The 19,024-nt window shown below is 43.8% G+C and overlaps 1 protein-coding gene across 1 annotated transcript in view; it reads right to left on the bottom strand.

Moving 5' to 3' along the window:
- Positions 1-14,596, bottom strand: part of SLC26A9 (solute carrier family 26 member 9) — a 188,522-nt gene extending 173,926 nt beyond the window's left edge. The window contains exons 1-2 of the mRNA XM_069238573.1: positions 14,522-14,596; positions 11,146-11,218 (exon numbers count right to left, since the gene is read on the bottom strand). Coding sequence (XP_069094674.1) covers positions 11,146-11,184 — 39 coding nt within the window. The 5' untranslated portion in view covers positions 11,185-11,218; positions 14,522-14,596. The remainder of the gene's footprint in view (positions 1-11,145; positions 11,219-14,521) is intronic.
- Between the last annotated feature and the right edge of the window lie 4,428 nt (positions 14,597-19,024).

Raw genomic sequence — 19,024 nt, forward strand, 5'->3', positions numbered from 1 at the left:
ATAAGGCACGGTACGTCCAAGAAAACAATTGTGCGACTAGTGGTAGAATGAAATGTAAACTATCCAAAATACATTGTGCATACCATTAAAAGACAGCATGCCCACTGTAAACTACAGAGTGGGCTCAGTGCCCGCTTTCTACTGCATGTCACATCGCTTTTTAGATCAGTGTATGGTTGGGCCATGTGCAACTACAGGAGTGGAGGTTAAGGGAGTAATTGGGGGAAAGGAATATAGAGGGACTTACAGAGCACATGAGGTTGTAGAGCTCTGGTAGTCTGCCTGGCGGCCTTTGGAACTGCTGTGGGCCTATCGGGAAAGTACCCAGTTTGTGTACAGGTCAGGTTTTCTCTTGCTTAGTTAGGTTGTACCTCCACCTCCGCTGGAAAAATAAATACATGAATGGAGGGAAGCAGCTTAGTGAGTTAATCGCTCACCCGGACATCTCTTGTGAGAAGCGGGTCGTGAGTTTGAATCTCTGCAGGACCAACTGAGACTTCTATCATTCTTAGGCCGGTAAACAGAATGACATTACATTGAGTAAGAGTACACTTCCGTAGAAACAAGTATGGTAAATTATGCAATTTAAATAACAAGGCACTGCAATTGTTTTAGATGAAACGTCTCTCAAACTAGAAGAACGAACATTATTTGCAGTGGGCAAGCAAAAGCTAGTCTGTTTACCTTAATTTTACTTATCTTCTGGTGATTTTTTTCATTCATGATGATTGCAAAATGTTGGCTCCCTGAAGACTTGGACCGAGGGGAAAATCTGTTGTGGGAAGTGCGATACTGGACATGTGCCATGGCTCATTCACATCACTAGCAACGTTCAATACGTGATTTTTTAAAGTAATAAATTGAGTCAGAATCTAATGCGTCTTTTCTACCTTGAACACAATATTCATGGTGATGATTCCCTAACATAATACGTGTCAAACACAACACTTTTTAAATTTTATGCGGATTAAATGTGGAAAAAATATCATTTTTGACCAGTCCTACCACCCACTCTTTTTTAGCGCCTAGAGTCTGCCTGATGATATTTTACCTTTGAAGTGACATCCAACACCATACACTACATGATGGCTGATGTGCCAATGTTTCATTTGTACATTTAAAAAAAAAAAGAATTACCAGAACTCTTCACCGGAGCCACTGCAGCTTCCACCACCCAATGCCCCTGCCAGCGCTGCCAATGACAGTACCAACACAACTACTAACCACCACACTCCTACAAGTGTGACAATCCAAACTATTTTAGGCCCACAAAGCTAAAAGAATGGCTTGGGTGGTAGGTATTAGTCATTTTGATGTAGATTGTATTAATAAACAACTGTTGTTCTGTTAACCTCTAAATTAAACAAACAATGCCACCATGTGGCAGTCTGTCCTAAGTGCTGATGTTGACAATTAAGGGCTGAAGCTGAGCACTGGAAATATCCGGCTCAAATTAAGCACTGCTGTGATGAGCCTATTTTGTCACTAATGGTAACCTACCAGGGGGCTTATTGCAATCTAACACAAAAGAGAAGTGTACAAATGTTGTTTAATAAAAAAAGAGACTAAGTACAGCTTGCTGAAACCATAATGACTGTCAGATGTGTATTTCGTTTTTGTATGCCGTATGCCTCAGAAATAGCCAAATAAATCCAGCCAGTGGGGGTTCTGTATTGCTACAGGAGGGAGAAATTCCTTCTTCTGCTTGTTTTGTAACACTATTATCTGTCTCGATAGGTTCTTGTTTCCATGTCAACTAAGTTAATTAAGATACCTTTCTATCTCTGCCCACCAGCACGTTATGCTTTTCTTCAGCACAACCTATACAAAGCATTACCTCTGTGCTTTATATGTTGACCACCACATAAAACTACATCACAGGGTTGTCTACTGGTATGCTCCAAATAGTTGATGTTTTAGCTGTTATAGTCATGTGAGAGGAACCACCTACCCATATAAACCAAGTGACTCATCATTAATTTAAAAAATAAATAAAAACATAAACCATTTACTAAATTCTACTTGGTGCACACAAATGATAAGAACTACTCATATGAAATATCTACAATATTAGCCCATATGAAAATACATTGGGCTTGATGCAGGATTTGTTGATCCTATTCCATAAGTTAAAATATTTAAATTTGTGGGATCCTTACCATTCAAAGTGCCTTGCTTTGCCCAGAGAAAATATTGACGTCCATAATTTCTTCTAATTTAGAAGGGAAAGCTGTTGCCCAGAGTGAGTCAATGGGTTGTATCTGATTTGTGCCCGTTATGGTCAGCCTGAAAAGCCACCTATGTCCTGGTGACCTTTGCCCCTTGATTTATATTACCCCTTGGTGTTTTCTAGAAACCTTTTGACATTTAGAATTTTTTTTAAATTCGCATCTCTGACTCCCTTAATCTAGGTTTAACCAGTGTTGCTTCATTATACTTTGTTTTGGGTTACTGATGTTGTTTTGTTTCAATCAATCAATCAATCAACGTTTATAAAGTGCAGCTACTTACCTGTTAGGGTTTCAAGGCGCTACGGGGGTGTAGGGTGTACCAGAGGTGGATTAAAAAAGCCATGTCTTCAGTTCCTTCGTGAAGCTGGGGAGGGAGGTGGTTTGTCTGAAGTGGATGGGTAGGACGTTCCAGGTGATGGCGGCGAGGTAGGAGAAGGAGCGTCCTCTGTTCTGATTTTCCTGATGTGGGGTACTTCTGCGAGAGAGAGCTGGGCTGAACGTAGGGTCCTGTGGCGTACGTGGAAGTTGAGTCGCTGGTTAATGTAGGCAGGTCCGGTGTTGTGGAGGGCTTTGTGTGCATAGGTGAGGATTTTGAAAGTGATTATTTTCTCAATGGGGAGCCAGTGCAGTGTGCGTAGGTGTTGTGAGATGTGGCAGTGTCGAGGATCAATCTGGAGGCGACGTTCTGGATATTTTGCAATTTGCAGGCAAGTTTTTTGTTGATTCCGGTGTAGAGTGCGTTGCCATAGTCCAGTCTGCTGGTGATGAGGGTGTGTGTGACGGTCTTTCTATGCTCAAGGGGAATCCATTTGAAGGTCTTGCGTAGGAGGTGGAGAGTGTGGAAGCAGGTGGAGGTGACTGAGTTGATCTGATGGTTCATGCTGAGGTCAGGGTCCAGGGTGATTCCGAGGTTGCGGGCTTGGCTGGCAGGGTGGGTGGGTTTCCGAGGGTGGGTGGCCACCAAGAGTCGCTCCATGCTTTGGGTTGAGGGCCCAGGATGAGTACCTCGGTCTTGTTTGTGTTCAGTTGAAGGCAGCTATCTCTCATCCAGTTGGCGACTGCTTTCATGCCCTCGTGGAAGTCGAGTCTGGCCTTGTTTGGTTCGTTGGAGAGGGAGAGGATGAGTTGGGTGTCGTTGGCGTAGGAAATTATGTTAATTCCGTAGCTTCTGACGATGGTGGCTAGCGGGCCATGTAGACGTTGAACAGCTTGGGGCTGAGGGTGGATTCTTGGGGCACTCTGCAAGTGGTGGGTGTGGGTTCTGGGAGGGTTTTACTTCTTATATATAGCTAATGCTGCTAGTACAATTATCTCCTTTGCCCCAGCCTTGGTCACTTCATGAAGAGTTACTCCTCTTTCCTTACGTTACACTAGCTTTACCCAACCTTATTGAACCTTTTTCATACACTGTACAGCACTGCACTGCTTTATAGCCAGGATTGCACTATGCAAATAGACACATAAACTTAAGTAATTTGAATCTATATTAATGTTGAGTCTTTTTCTTACAATTGTTTATTTTTTTGCTGCTCACTCTAAACGGGCTTTTGGTAAACTAAAGCATAACTACCTAGAGGGTAGAAATGTGGAAAACCTACTTATACTTTTAAACTGTATTTTTTTAAATGTTTTAACTAACCAATAGACCATTGGCAGGGCTAGGCACACGCACCTGCTCAGTGCCAGGATACATTTGCTGGTGATAGTGTGCTTTACAAATACACATAACATGTACCTATAATTAATTGACCATGTAAAAACCATCTTACAAAAAGCTGCTTAAGGAGCTCCCATATAAAAATAACATATACAACCTACCAAACCTAAACCACACAGGTGCAGCCCCTTCACAGGAAAAGGACTGTTCCTCTACCCATCTCTGCTCAGCCTTCTAACCACCCTATACTCTGCTGGCTACCTGACCGTCTTCTAAGCATCCTGGAGTCATTTTGTCTTGTCAACTTTCTTACCTTCTTTTATAAGTCCTACTAAAATGCTAAGATTGGCTCACCTCCCGCTAAAGAGCGCCATAGCATCCAGTGTGGCTCCTGCTGCTGAGCAATATACCAAGGTCAGGCATCATGCCTTTCAGTGACCTCCTGTCTCCCCTTCCCAACAAAGTGCCCTCAGGTGACATAATAGCTGAGAATTTCACTCAAATATACAAACCCTGTATTTTGTTTTTGTCGATTTTGATAGTTTGAATACATTAAAAACACCCAGGAATTTGAAACAGAATTGAGAAAACTGAGCCCTACAAAACGTTTACATACAGGAAACACCAGCGTTGAAGAGACACAGATTTCTCTGAAAAACTCACCCCTAAAAACACCTACTCCAACAAAATGTAAGTCCCTATAAATGCACTGATAAACATCAACCAGTTACCCTGTACCGATTTGTCCAGGTTTAAAAAAACCCTTCTTTTCAGCAGAGGACAACATCTACGAAAATGGTTTGGCTAGAATAAAACGTCAAACTTGAAGTAATCCAGACTACGTAACAGTATTTATGGAAATGTTTGCCCTGGCAAACATTTTCTCATCGTGGGTATTTGTGCTGAAAGAATTACCTATAGAGTGCAAATACGCTAGCAGGAGGCTACTGGAATGAAAGGTTCTACCTCCTCCCTACGAGCACTTCACCCACTCCTGGAGCAAACCTGTCCACTTTGCCTCTTGGCGAAGGCCGTGCCTGGCACGGAAAATGGTATCAATCAGCTGGTCATATTGAGTTTGCTTTCAGATAAGGTATTGTGTGGGCTTTGTGTGTGTTATTGTGTGGACAAGTCACTGAGGACATCACAGAGCCTTGAAGTTGAAGGAGACTTGAGAAGGTTGCATATTCAATGTGGCTTTGTTAAAGGTTGGTGCAGGGATTTGGGCTACGCCTCCCTAGTACCTACGAAATATGCGTGCTTTATTCCATGATGAGTGTACAAGCACAACAGCAAGGCAAAACTAAGTCAGATATGTTCTGCACTTATGCCACCATTCAACAGGTTTCTCGATCTTTGGAGAGTAAACTACGTGTCCTCCAAAACCTCTTCTATGTGCTTTCTGAGACACTTTCAAATGCTTGCTGTTTGACCTAGAGTTTCCAGCATTTTCATGAAGTCAGTGAGAAAAACCCTTGATGTTTCTCACTAATGCATGTGCGGAAAACCCTCAAAATACTTTACGAAACATACAACACCGCAACCTTATACACAGCCCACCTTCATCCTACCAACTCATTCCACATCAGAAGAATTTGATGTGTTCAAAAGGACGCAAAATCTAGACTGTTCCAAGAACACCAGCTGTGGAACAGTAGATATCTGAAAACCCATGTCCCCTCTCATTCAGAAGAAAGCTCCCACCATTTCTGAACTTCTTAATCACTCTCTCCTACAGTGAGAAAAAAAGTGACTTTAGGTCTTTGAGTGTACAATCTTCCAGTTTACAAGATCTTTGTGCCTCTGATTTTATACATGGCCCCTTGGGCATGTGCCCATTTCAGTTCTTAATCGATAGGGACCTTTTTAATTAGTTCAGAGCTTTCAATCAAAGCCTAAGTTAATGCTGTCACAAGACACTACGGGCCTGATTTACAAGGCCTTGTGCCTCCGTGCGTCACACTAGCACCATTTTGTTTCCACTAATGTGGTGTTAAGGAGGCCATTTCCCCGCACCAAGTTAAAAAAGTGGCACAATGTTTGTAACCCCTTGCCCCACATTACACCTGCGCCAGGGATAATGTATGCAAGAGGGGTGTTCCCACACAGGGAGGCTGCAAAACATGTTGCCTTGAAATCTACAAGATGTATGGATGAGGAAAAGATGATGCTTGTCAATGGAAAGGGAGCAATTTAGTGCAAGAGGCAATTTGCTCATGGCCACCAGTAGAGCTTCAGTATCCATCTGTTGTGTGGTAATGTGACCATATGCTTAGAATTAGAAATACTCATATTTTTAGGTCGCAGCCTGCCAGCCAGCAAAAAACATCTTGGGGGCTTTCAGAAAGTTGACCTAGGAATGAATTCCACTTGTTGATTACCATTGGCTCTGTGGTTTGTAACTTACACTTTCTGGCTTTCCATTTTCTAGCTTTGTTATTTCTGAAGTGTTTTAGTGATGCAATTTCCACACATTTTCGTCTGTGCACTATATAAGTTTATTAGTAAAACTATATCTGTGCAAATGTAATGGTCATTTCAATTAAAAATGTGTTGTCTGTAATGGCAGCATGCTACCATGCCATGAATACTCCACTCTATGCCACTCCACTCTACTCTACTCTACTCTGCACCACACCACACCACTGCACTCTTCTGTGCACCACTGCAATTTACACCACTTTGCGCCACTGCACGCTGCACCATTCCACTCTACGCCACTGCACACTACCCCACTTCACACTATGCCTCTCTACTCTACCCAGTACCACTCCACTCTATGCCAATGCACCCTTCTTAAATCTGCTCTACACCACTGACTTCTTTGCCACAGCAGCCTACACCGCTCAAGTCTAGGCCACACCAATCTACTCTGCACAAATCCACTCTACGTTGCTGTACTCTACACCGCTCTGCAACACTGCACTCTATGCAACACCACTCTACACCATTGCACTCTATGCAATACACTCTACGCCAATGCACATTACTCTGTAACACTCAACGTTATGTCCCTGCACTCAATGCCAATCCACTGTATGCCACTCTAATCTACTCTGCACCTCTGTACTCCACTCTACACCACTGCAATCTGACACTCTACTCTATGCCACTTAACTTTACGCCACTGCACTCTATGGCACTATTCTCTACTCTGCATCTCTCTATGCTACAGTACTCTGCACTACTCTATGCCAATGTACTCTATGCCACTCAACTCTATCCTGCACTCTATACCACTACAATCTATGTCACTCAACTCTACTCTGCGCCCTGAATTACTCAGCTCCACACCACTCCATTCTGCATCACTCTACACCACTGCACTATATGCCACGCCGCTGTACTCTGTAGCACTCCAATCTGCACCACTGCACTCTACTATGCACCACTCTACTCCGTGCCACTCCAGGGTATGCCACTCTATGTGATTCCAGACTATGGCACTAGAATACACAGCACTCTTTGCCACTCCACTCTACTCCACTCTTCATCATTCCACTCTATGACACTCCAAATCACCCTCCTCTATGCCACTAACTTTGAGCCATGCTGAACAGCATCTGCGCTGGTAAACAACATGGCTAAAACACATTGTCAAAGCCAATAGCTCTTGCATAGCCGCGACCTTTTGGCTTTGCCAATGCTTGTTAAGCATTTACTGTTCCTGACAAAACAAAAGCAAAGTTCAGACAAAGTATGCTTGTTGAATTAAAATTTCCTAATATACAGGTTTCAACCTCTTCCACTTGCTGCTAAGTTTCCTTTGGGAAGTAGGATCCACAAACACATCTCCTTAAGTTGCAAAAATGACAATTTAACTGAAGCGAGGCGCACAAATTTCTAATTTCATTATACTTTTCCAAATATACTGACAGTCCGAATACACAGAAAACTTCCCACAACTTAAGCAATTCCCCACACTTTTATGCCTTCTCCTCTGTCCTGTTACGATGTGACCTCCTTTAATATAGCCTTAGAACCTTTCGGGTCGGGCCTTTAATGCGGGAGCTGGCCTTTACAGCCTTTACACCTATCGTATCCAATCAAATACATCTCCATGGTGTATCCCATTAACTCTATTATTCCAGGCGTACAGGTGTAAGTACAAAAGTCCACATGAGTAAGAGTCTACTCCCACTGGCATGACCTTTATTCCAAAGCTGACAGTCCGGTCGGTCGCCTGCCGGCCAGTGACCCATCCTAGCTGCATCACCCACCCATCCCTGATTGCTGTGCATGAAGAAAGAACTAGCCCTTTCCTCTCAGATACCCTAGCTCTTGATTGTCTGAAGATCTTCAACGAATCATACGAAGAAAAGGTTATGTTCCCGGAAGTAGCCTTGTTAGAGACAGCTACGGTTTTGTGTACCCCTCTTAAGACTGATAAGGCGACGTTTGCTAGTGGTCGCTTAGTAAGTTTTTTAATCAGAAAACGCCAGGTCTAAATCCTAGCTTCACCTCTTGATCAAATTGTATGAGCCTGGTAAAAATAAATTACATCAGCCGTAGGGCACCCCTTTCTCCCCAGAACAGTACACATAACCATTAATTTTGTAGAAAGCTTTGGGTGGTGTTTAATGACACAGAGACAAACTTTTATTGAACATTCATAAATATATTATACTCCAAAATTTGCAGACCTTCTGTCAGGAAACTTTTCATAAACTTCAAATACACTCCGTTAACTACAAACGTATAGGGCTGGGTGAGTGTTTCAGTTGCATCATGCAGTGCAACTCAGCTTCTGAGAGCAAAGAGGTGGAACCCTCAAGCCATCCAGGTTTCAAGCCTGCCCTGCCTTTCACAGTACCTGAGTGTGCGTCTGGCTGCCCCCACTCAAACCATAGCTGTGCAAGAGTGAGGAGTTAGGCCTAACCAACAACATAGTTGAGTCAGTTCTACAGAGGATCTCTGGTGACACATGAACTATCCATCCTGCTCAACCAACACCCCCCTCACCCATGGCACTGGGATGGTGTGAGGTGCATTGATAGTTGTCTGCCTGTACTTTGGTTCCTTGGTCTAACATTGCTATGAATGACAGGTGAGGCCCAACTCAAAATACTACCTCTTTGTGAATTAAAATCACCAGAAACAACAACTGATGGACAACTTAGTTTTGATGAGGAAGAACAAGCTCATAATCACTTCTCCCAACTTTCAATGGTATGCATTAATGAGAGACTTGGGAAAGAGTGGCGCTGAAGAGAAAACCACACTGTGCAGTGGAACATTCCACCGCCAAGGAAACAGGATCCATCCCATTCTCCACCAGTCTGGTCCACACAAACCTTTGAAATAAGAAAAGGGTTTAACCATACTGCTGGTTACCGTTTTTTGCCTCTTGTGGTTAGGTTGTCCTGCCAAGAATTAGTTTGGAAGATCTAAAAAACTGACTGTCCCTCAGAGGACCCTTTCTTCCTCTCTTCTGCTCTCTTTCTCCCTCTCCCTTTCTGATATTGCCTTAAAGAATGTGAAACGGTATCAAGCTACTGTTGGTGCTGGTGTAATAATTCTCACTCATGACTATTCCATCCCAATCCAGTCTGCACAGAACACCCCCTACACAAATTGGAAAAAATACACATGTGATATTGACCTTGAGAACACATTGAATATTTATCACACAACTTTCCCGTGCCACGTTCAGAGAAGTATTTTGTGCCTTGTTTGTGTTATTTACATATTACCTGCCTTGGAACTTGAGCAACATCAGACATAATGAACATCCCAAGGGCTATGCCAGGAAAAGTAAGACCATCAAGAATGCAACTCCTTTGTAAAATAATAAGCCACAAAAGACATAATGTGTGGTATAAATTCTGCAGTAGTAGGACTGTCTGCCCAGGAGAAGCAGTGTTCACGTGTGGTTCTCTGAAAAATAAAATCTCTCCATACTGTACAACAGAACTGACTTTCTTCAAATAGTTGGGAAAATACCACGTGTCCCAATGAATGTACAGAGGCTGGAGCCAAACAATCATTTTAGTGGCCCATGCCTTGCCATTTTCTCCAACTAAGGTTTCCTGACGGCTTCAGCTTGGCAGGATTCCACGTTCTTGTTCCTTTCGTTTAGAAAGCATAGTTTACTTTGGAAGCCAGCCAGAAAAGCAACTCCCAGAATGCACAGATTTGTTAAATGTAAACCTACGACGGCAATAATTGCGCCAGCTAACATGAAGCGACTTGGCAACCCTATTACTGACACCACAAACTACGGGCAATGTCGTCACAGCTCAAATCTTAGCGGATTCTTAGTTTTGCTGGAGGTAAGGTGCATATTTTTTGTTTGATGCTACTATGAAGCAGACAGTGCAGATACAGCAGACGGTGTGAAATTGCATTAGATATCTAAAGGATTAGGAGACAGGGTGGCGCATTTGTACTTAGCCATTTGATTATATGCACTGAAGTATACAAAAGTATTTGTTTCATTTATGTGTGTCAAACCACGTTTCCAAACTGTAGTCACGCACTCTCATGTACCACAGGAACTGCTTACCGGGCTTCAAGTTTTAAAATGTGCTCACATTGCAATCAATGAAATCAAAAGTAAAACAACATTTCCAAGTTACAAGAATTAGCAGGAACTTATTTCATGACGTTGGCTGATATTTGACCCACTGTTTTAGCCATGTTGCACAGCACTGTGGCTGCTGTGCAGCATGGCTGAAAGTTTTTTTTTTTAAAAGGTGCTATGATGCGGCCAGTGCTGGCTATAACTTATCGCTTTTTTTAAAACTGCTGGCAGGTGGGAGGGAAGAAGGGTATGCAACACAAGGGTGTAGATGCCTCCTACCCAGCACATCTGTCAACACTAAAAAAGTGCTGGATGCTCTAGCCAGCACTGGCCACTTCCTGTTTTTTTTTTTTTTTTTTACTTACAGCCATGCTTCACAACAGCTTCAGAGATATTCTACATAGGTAAAAACACTGGTAAAGCCAATAGGTTGCATAAGTGAGATCTGTTGTTTTTGCCAATGCATTTTTTCTGGCAGGAGGGAAGGGTTGGATGTGTGGAAGCAGATTATGGGAGGGTGGGAGGGGGGCAGCAACACAACGCTGGATGATGGGAGGGGAAAGTAACAACGTGGGCAAATAATGTGGAGTAGAAGGGGGCAAGCAGCAACGAGGGCAAGCAACAACAGGAGCAAGTAACAATGGTGGCTATCAAAATAACATAGGGTGGGAGGGGCAAGCAACAACATGGGAGGGAGGGAACAACTAGCAAAAACACAAAAAAAAGAATCTTACCTTGTGTATTGTAATGGGGTGCTCATGTAAAGTGCTCATGCAAAGTGCTCCAATGTCTTCGGCCGATTTCAAGCTGTACAAAAGAAAAATTAATCTGACCTTGTGTAACGTAATGTGGTGCTCATCTAAAGCGCTTCTAATTTCCTCTTGCTGATTTTGTGCTACATATTAAAAAAACACTGAAACACAGAGGCGTATGGGGTGAGGGGGGTGGGGCTGCCTATAAACAAATGCACTCTTTTGGAATGCTGCAAATACAAGAAACAAGCATTTACAATGCATCGGGTCTCGCGTTTGCTCGTGTTAGAGCCGATCGCGTTGTAAACTCCTAACCCGACTTTTCACCTATCGGGCAAAAGTGCATTTATGCACGTAACCCGAAAAAGTGAAATCAAGTAGGTAAAGCGCTCGACTTCTGCCAAGCGAGATCGGGCTCGTAAATTAGTTTAAAAAAAAGTCCACCAGCCCGATGGAAAACAGCGAGCCTCGCATGTTTTCTGTACTTGGTCGCTGCGCTCGAGGAGGGCTAGCCACCGGAAAAGGCATGACCTATGCGTGCCTTCGACTAATGAAAGCAAGCCGATTTAATTAGGGAAGCCCACGAACCAATAAAAAGCACTGACGTGAAGTTGACAGGACTCGGAGCCCTTTTCTAAATACTAAAGAGTCTCCCTGCTATACGCATGCGCGAGCGCATGCAAAGCAGGCTCGACCCTAAAAAGCAGCTCCTACTGCAAAGGCAGTGGAAGGACATTGAGCAAGGAAAGAGTACTTGGGCCATGTTCCAGGTTAGGCATAAGCACACAAAGAAGTGGTGAAGCCGGCACACACTGACCAAAGAGAAAGAATGAAATGAGAGTGATGATGAAGTCAACCAGTGGAAAGCAATGGATGAGCTATAAGCCCTCTGTAAGTAAGCAAAATATTTTGCAAATGACAGTGCATGTGCTGCCTCTTGTGAGACCTGAAAAGTGTATTTGCTGAGGATGGATCCGTGAGATTTGTACTAAGTGCTGTTTGTACATATGTGGTGTTTGTATAGCACAAACTCTGCAGGCAATGTGTAGGAGAGTTATAGAGTGTCAAAGGCACAGATATAGTCAATGAGTGATTGGAGGGATAACATGTTCTGAGATTGGAATTAAACTATTACTTGCAGTGATCAATTGTATGATTGAAATGGGTTACATTCACTGCGAGAACCTATTTGTAACTAGAACTTTCTTGCTTTTTTGTACAGTTTATATTAGGCAATAGTATTAGGCTATTTCAGAGTGCTTCACATATAGGCAGAAAAAAGAACTAAACCACAGAACAAGTGGCTGACTAATGATTTCGCAAGTTGAGAGAAGCCAGGATTAAAACCCAAATCTACTGGCTCCAAAGCCAAAACATTACCACTTAATAAGTGTTTTTCAGTGACTGGTAGCATGCCATGCCTCAAGTACCATTTATCAGGAAAGTGTTCGCTCACACACAGATTGTTCCCAGTGCTGGCTTTAGGGTGGTGCAACAGGCAGACTGGAAAGATCTTTGTGTGGCAGGTATCTTTCAGGGAATAATTAAAACAGCATAGTAGCTTTTGGAGTTAATGCTCTGTCATTTGTCTAGTCACAGGGTTGTTGCAGTAGCATAGACAGTTAATGTTCTGCTGTAAAGCACAATGTGTGGCATGCAGATCACAGATCATTATTTTATGTAGCTAGTTTAGTGGGTTATTGTCTTTATCACCTAGATCATTTTAGTACTATGAGTTAATGAAGAAACATCCTTTTAAAATAGCACATTGAGCTATGAACTGGCATCAAAGAGCTGCATGCAAATTGAAAGGCAAATGTTTAGAACGTTGTTTTTCCTTCCAACCTTTCATTATTCTAAGGTTGCTAAAAAAGTTTCTTTTGGATAGCAATACAATCTTACTAATATGACACCCCAATCATTGTGTTATGTGTATATGGACAGATTTACAAACATTTTGCATCTGGTTTCCATCACGAAAGTGATGCAAACCTGCTTCAAAGTTTTGTTTTGGGGCTAACTTTCTAGCACACATCCTGAATTGTGCTGGACAGTAGCCCTAAGGTAACACAGAATAGCAATGTGTGCTACTTTACGCCAGGAAAGCATACCGTGGGTGGTAAAAGGACAGGCATGTGCACTCAACAACGGATTATGATGCTAATCCCTTCTAACCTTAGTAAATAAGGGCTGGCATAAAGTTGGAGAAAAGATTTATTTTCTCCAAACCTTTCCAACTTTGTATGTGTGCTGCTCCGTACAGCACACATTCAAAGTGGTAACGTTGTAAACGTTGTCCAGGCATAGAGGTTTGTGCTGGAAGGGTACCCTTCCACTAGAAAATCTAAGTTTGAGTTTACATGAATACCTTGCACTATGGTGGGAGGTTGTGGGCATCGGCACAAGGCAGCCTAATGTGTCCGAGAACCAGGGGAGAGAACAACAGCACTATATCCAAGTTTTCACACAGCGCTGCAACTTTGGTAACTGCGCATCCAAGTACTCTTAACATTTAGTGCCTACCAGTATAGATGCCATGTGACACCTACACCTTGTAGTCCTCATTGTCTTAAGTAACTGTACCGGCACATTGATGTACACACTTGCATGACTCATTTTTTAATCATTGTACAATTTGTGACGCGAAGCGCTCTGACAGTCTACATTGGGATAAGTAGCCCTATAAAATAAGTAAATGTGAGAGTGGGGCAAAGGAGAGACGAGGGGCACCGTTCGAGGGTGTTATTGAGGGAATACGCGAAGGACGACATTTGATGGGGGGAAGCCAGCAAAGGCTGCGTCATCACACACCACCACCACTAAAGCCGCAGTGGCTGTTCCAGACAAATAGCTTACATTAAATGAAGGTGACAATCTGTGAGGGGAAAGAAGGCTGGCGCCAAAAGCCAATCCCTACGCACCCTGACATCAGATTTATGGCTGTTTCTGCACAGAGGACACACTTCAAGAGGCATGGCCGAATAGCCGAATATAGATCACATTTCTCTCTGTGTACACATGGGAGCACTTACAGTTCCCTCAACCCCCGCCCTACCCTTCCATTCATTCCATTACTAATGCCCCTCCACCTCCAGCAGCTACGCTATTGCATGTGTAAAAGTTTTAAAGTTATTGTTTTTGATTTATATATTAAATCATCAACCACTCCCCAATAGGCCTCAGGGAGCTGTACATTGTTTGTAGTATGAAAAGCGTAAAAAGCAAGTGTTTTTAAACATTTCGAAGAGTAAATGACTCTCCGCAAAGGAAGAAGGGTTTGCACCCAGACTGCAAATTAATTAAAAACATTATAGCAACTTGAGGGGCAGAGAAGTCCGGCGCGGGGCTCGCAGCTTACCTTCGCCTTACAGGTTGGCAGGTCAGGGGCGCGTCGGATGCCTGGGCGGTCTGTGGGTCACACCGAGACAGAGGTGGCGGCGACAACTTAAATAATGTGCGATCTAATGAGTCAGACATTTATAAACAGCCGCAGCTTGCCCGCCCATTGGCTCGCGCCGAGGTGATTACGAGCAGTGCGGCCCGGCGCAATCCAAGGAGATAGGAGAGGCTGATAAGGAGAGAGGGAAAAGAACAGCTCTTTTTTTGTTCCCTCCCTCTGCCCTCCCCCTCCTTCTCTCGCGCTCTCCGCTTCCTCTGATTCAGAAATGTCTTAAATATACCGGAGCCGCCGGGACAATAGCCCACATTCACAGGCCGGTTAGGTTTACCGTGTTTTCACTCGGAAGACTCTAAAAGTTGGCCATGGTGGAACCACACGACCTGTCTTGGAGTCCCATGTGCCCTGCTTTGTGATTTCGAGTGCTTCTGTGCACGGCTTGACTAGGGCCTGCCAAGAATAGCGAGCTCCCCAAGGTGCTTGGCTACAGGGAGGGATGCTCTTGTCTCTACGAGAGGCGTTGAGTGGCTTGGTGCCCCATGTACCAAAATGCCACTTTCCCTCCGATGTCAACATACACTGCACTCTCTAGCACACCAGCCAATTGGTGCAAAAGTCTCGCGCCGGAGTACTCATACCTGCAAAAGCGCAGAGAGCTTAGAAAGGCCATCATCAGTGTACAGCACTATACCGCATGCTTGTCCTTTATTCGTCTACTCCTGCCATGTGGGTGGTGCTTTGATCGTTGCTGACGGGTGGAACTCGTGCTTGTGAAAATTGCAGCCTGAAATCCATCTCCCCCTTGGCTTTTAACCATTCTCAGTTTCCTTCTCTGGCGTCCGACTTGGGATCAGGAGAGACAACGGGGCCCATTGTGGTGGGTCGTGGCCTCGAGTAGTTTTACTTTAACACGGGGTCATTGAGTGGGAGATCTGTGACTTCTCATTTCCAGGTCAGAGGAAGTGACATGGACGACCGACCCCATCAGAGGCAGCAGTGGGTGAATGGAGAGGTGGGGGCTTCTCAGCACGTTTTACCTGTAGCCAATAGCTGAGACAGGCAGCAACCTCTGCATGTAAACATCTTGTTGGGAGGGGAATGTCAGCTGTATGGTGGACAGTTGTGTCCCCTGCCTTGCGTGCCCAACTGTAAGAAACTGGTTCCCATGTTTTTGCATTTTTGGCCACAGCCGTACACTAATCCACTGAGTGCAAGAAGAACTTTACCTTCCATTGTGAAAAGTATGGTCCCGGAGTAGTGCTGGAGCTTGCAGGGGTGCACCATGTGAGAGAGCTACTGTCCCTGTTTCATGGTCATGCATGAAGCACAGTGGTGGGATCGGAGCATATTTTATAATGATCTTAGCTTGGCCAGGACTTTTTTCCTGCATAGAGAGAAAGTGGGAGCTTACTGGCCCACTCATGTGAATTTCCTCTGCAAACAATGGACCCGGAATCATAGTAGCGAGTTCTTGAGTGCTTTGATATATGCCTGTGGTGTGTGGTGAGCATGTTACACACTGTATGGGCGTGTGTGTAAACCAAAGTGGTATTGGCCTGTGGGTTTCCTTTTGGAAAGCCAGTTCCCGTGCACAAAGCATATTGTTGACTTTCCTGAGCATATTGTTGACTTTCCTGAGCCTGGAGGGAGGAGACAAACACTAAAGTGGGGAAAATTAGGCAGGACCCCCCTTAGAAATTCGATTAGATCCTTTGATGTAGAAGGCAGAAGGGCTGCTGATTAGTCTTCCTGCAGAATGCCATTTGGTAGGTGGTAGGAGTTAAGAGTGGGGTGGCAGTTCCTGTTATCAGGGTGTGAATGGTCTCATGAGGGTAAGCCTTTAGTTTCTCATCCTGATAACTGTCACATGTGGCTATGATAGTCAAGATCACATTTCTCATACCTCTTTGTGTCTCTGTTGTGGGTGCTACAGCCAAGAGATGACCCTGCTTTGAAGGGCATCACTCAAGACAAAGGCTGAGTCTGGACAATGTCCTGAGAACGTGACAGGAAAGTAGAACCAACACTAACCAGGCGTGAAAGTGCACACTGGGAATGCACATACCTTGTCTGATCTACCTGTATAAAATTGGCAGCTGCTGACTCACTTGTTGTCCCAGCTCCAAGTTCTCTATAACCAAGGAGTCGGTGCTCCATAGGGTACCCAGAGTACTACTGCACAACAAGAGATGGTGTCTGCATGACAGCCACCTTCCAAATGTGAAGAAGCATCACCTGGAATCTGACCTGGAGGGAGACCCTCCTTTGTCACCCTGGAACAGTGGTGGGTCCTTCCTGATCAAGAAGGGAGGAAAGAGCCAACTTTTCAGCATGAGCTGATTGCCACTGTGTACTGAAGAAGTTGACCCTGGTGCTTTGGCCTGTCCATCAGAGACTCAAAAGGAGCATGAATGGTGTGCTCCTGACTCAAAGCCAGTCAATAGAGATTAGTGGAGGACCTGGGCAACTGTGTAGGCAATGCACCCTGTACCACTGAAGAAGGGGTTGACATTATCCAGTAACTCCTAGTTGTGTGCCCCAAGTTCCTGTTATTGCCAGTGTTGTTGCACTAGTTAATTTGTGCCCCAGCGGCTCTTGTTACCAAAGAAGAACATTGTGAACCTTTGGCACCTATCCCAGGGTGCCATCTGTCGACTGCCTGATCCAAGCGAGGCAAACATGTGACTCAATTACGGCTGAATCACCTTCAGTGAGCACGAATTGTGAATAGAGAGAAAAGCCACAACCTACTATGAACCAGCGAATGGGTACAGGACTGAGTGCGAATACAGACAAAGTAACCAATAGCTAATGAGGAAGAAGTGCTGCACCTGCTTTGATTACTCCACCCACTGGACCACTGACTATGAGTGTGGCAGGAAAAAGAGAGGAGTAGAGTGAGAGGGTGTTCTATCTGTGTTAGCCTCAAATCCATATACCGGGTATCTGGCACTTTTTATCTTTGGGTAGTATTGAGTTTTACAGTGTAATAAAGTACTTTTCTTTACTTAAGAGATGCACTGTGAAGAATGTTCACGTTATTGGGTGTTTCTTGAGCATAAACATCTCCCAGAAGGCTAATACAGCTCGCTAATATTGCACAGAGTGTCAAGTGCTGAATAGGTAGTACCTGGCACAGGTTTCAGAGCCATAATAAAACGGTCTCCGGACAGTAGAAACAGATGACTGCAACCGACAAAGCTGAGGCCCAATAGCTCTAGCCTGTCCCATCGCCTTCCCCGAATAGGGTGTAACACATTTCAAAGCTGCTTATTGGTTTAAGTGAATCAGAATTGTATATTTATGTACAGAATTTCATACGGTGCCACCCGAGCAGTTGTACAGTGTCACCACAAAATATGTAGGTGAAGAGATGCTGATGCATGAGATTCAATAAGTGATAAGAAGTGTTTTTTTTGCTATGCATGCTAACTAACTTATATAAACAACCATGGTCAGTGGCACTGGATTTTCACTTCTGGGGTTCATGGTTGGAAGAAGTCTGTCAGAACACAACAGAGGTCATATCATAATCTTAAATGTTGAATCCAATGCATTCTATTTTCCTTCTCCTTTCACCTTCAGGACTTTGCTCTTTTGCTTATATCTGATGGAGGCAGTGTTTACTTTGCACTTTGGAATCTACTGTGATGGAGTGTGGTACACATTTCTAGATAATCATACGACCTGCAAGCCAGAATGCTTTGTATGTGTTGTGCAGAACATTTTGAAGGTAATTTGATTTTCGGTAGACTGGCAAAAGACCACTTTGTGCTTTCCCCTTCTTCTGCGCCACCTCTTTGTTTGTTGCTGTGTTATGTGATAGCAGAAGAAGTATCATCAATTAGAAGGCAATGTTCAAGGTGTTCAAGGTAGTGCTCTTTTTCTCATAGCCAAAGGGCTTGGATCTGTAGACCAAGTGTCTCATGGTGAACCAAAAAGGGTTGGACTTTTTCAAAGTAGATGTATGCAAAAGTGTCTCCCACACTGTGACTGGCAGTTAGAGGATTGAATTGCACTGGTTACCACTAGAAACTGGACCTTGGATAGTGGGAGTAATTGTTGTCCCTAGGACTGTACTCAGGTAGTGTGGGTCAGATGCATGGTGTCCAATCAGAAGTGATGTAGTCTAGATTTCAGTGCTGTCCCTCATGTCACAGAGCTATCATAAATATGACAGTTTACACCTTATGTAAATCAAAGTACTAATGGTTTGAATGTAAAAATTGCACTGATACATTTTTATTAAACTGGAATCAATTACATGGTAGAGTTTGATATAGGTGGTATTTGAATTAAATCAAATGTTAGATGGATTAAACTGATATGATGTAATTTAGACTGTAGACAAATAGACCGTATTGAAACGATATTGGATTTCTAATGATTAATCAATCAAATATGTGTGCAAAAATGGAAGAAATTTAGTTCCCCATTATACCTATTGAAATTTATTAGAAGTCT

The sequence above is a fragment of the Pleurodeles waltl genome, chromosome 6, assembly GCF_031143425.1.
Source record: "Pleurodeles waltl isolate 20211129_DDA chromosome 6, aPleWal1.hap1.20221129, whole genome shotgun sequence".
Lineage (NCBI taxonomy): Eukaryota > Metazoa > Chordata > Amphibia > Caudata > Salamandridae > Pleurodeles > Pleurodeles waltl.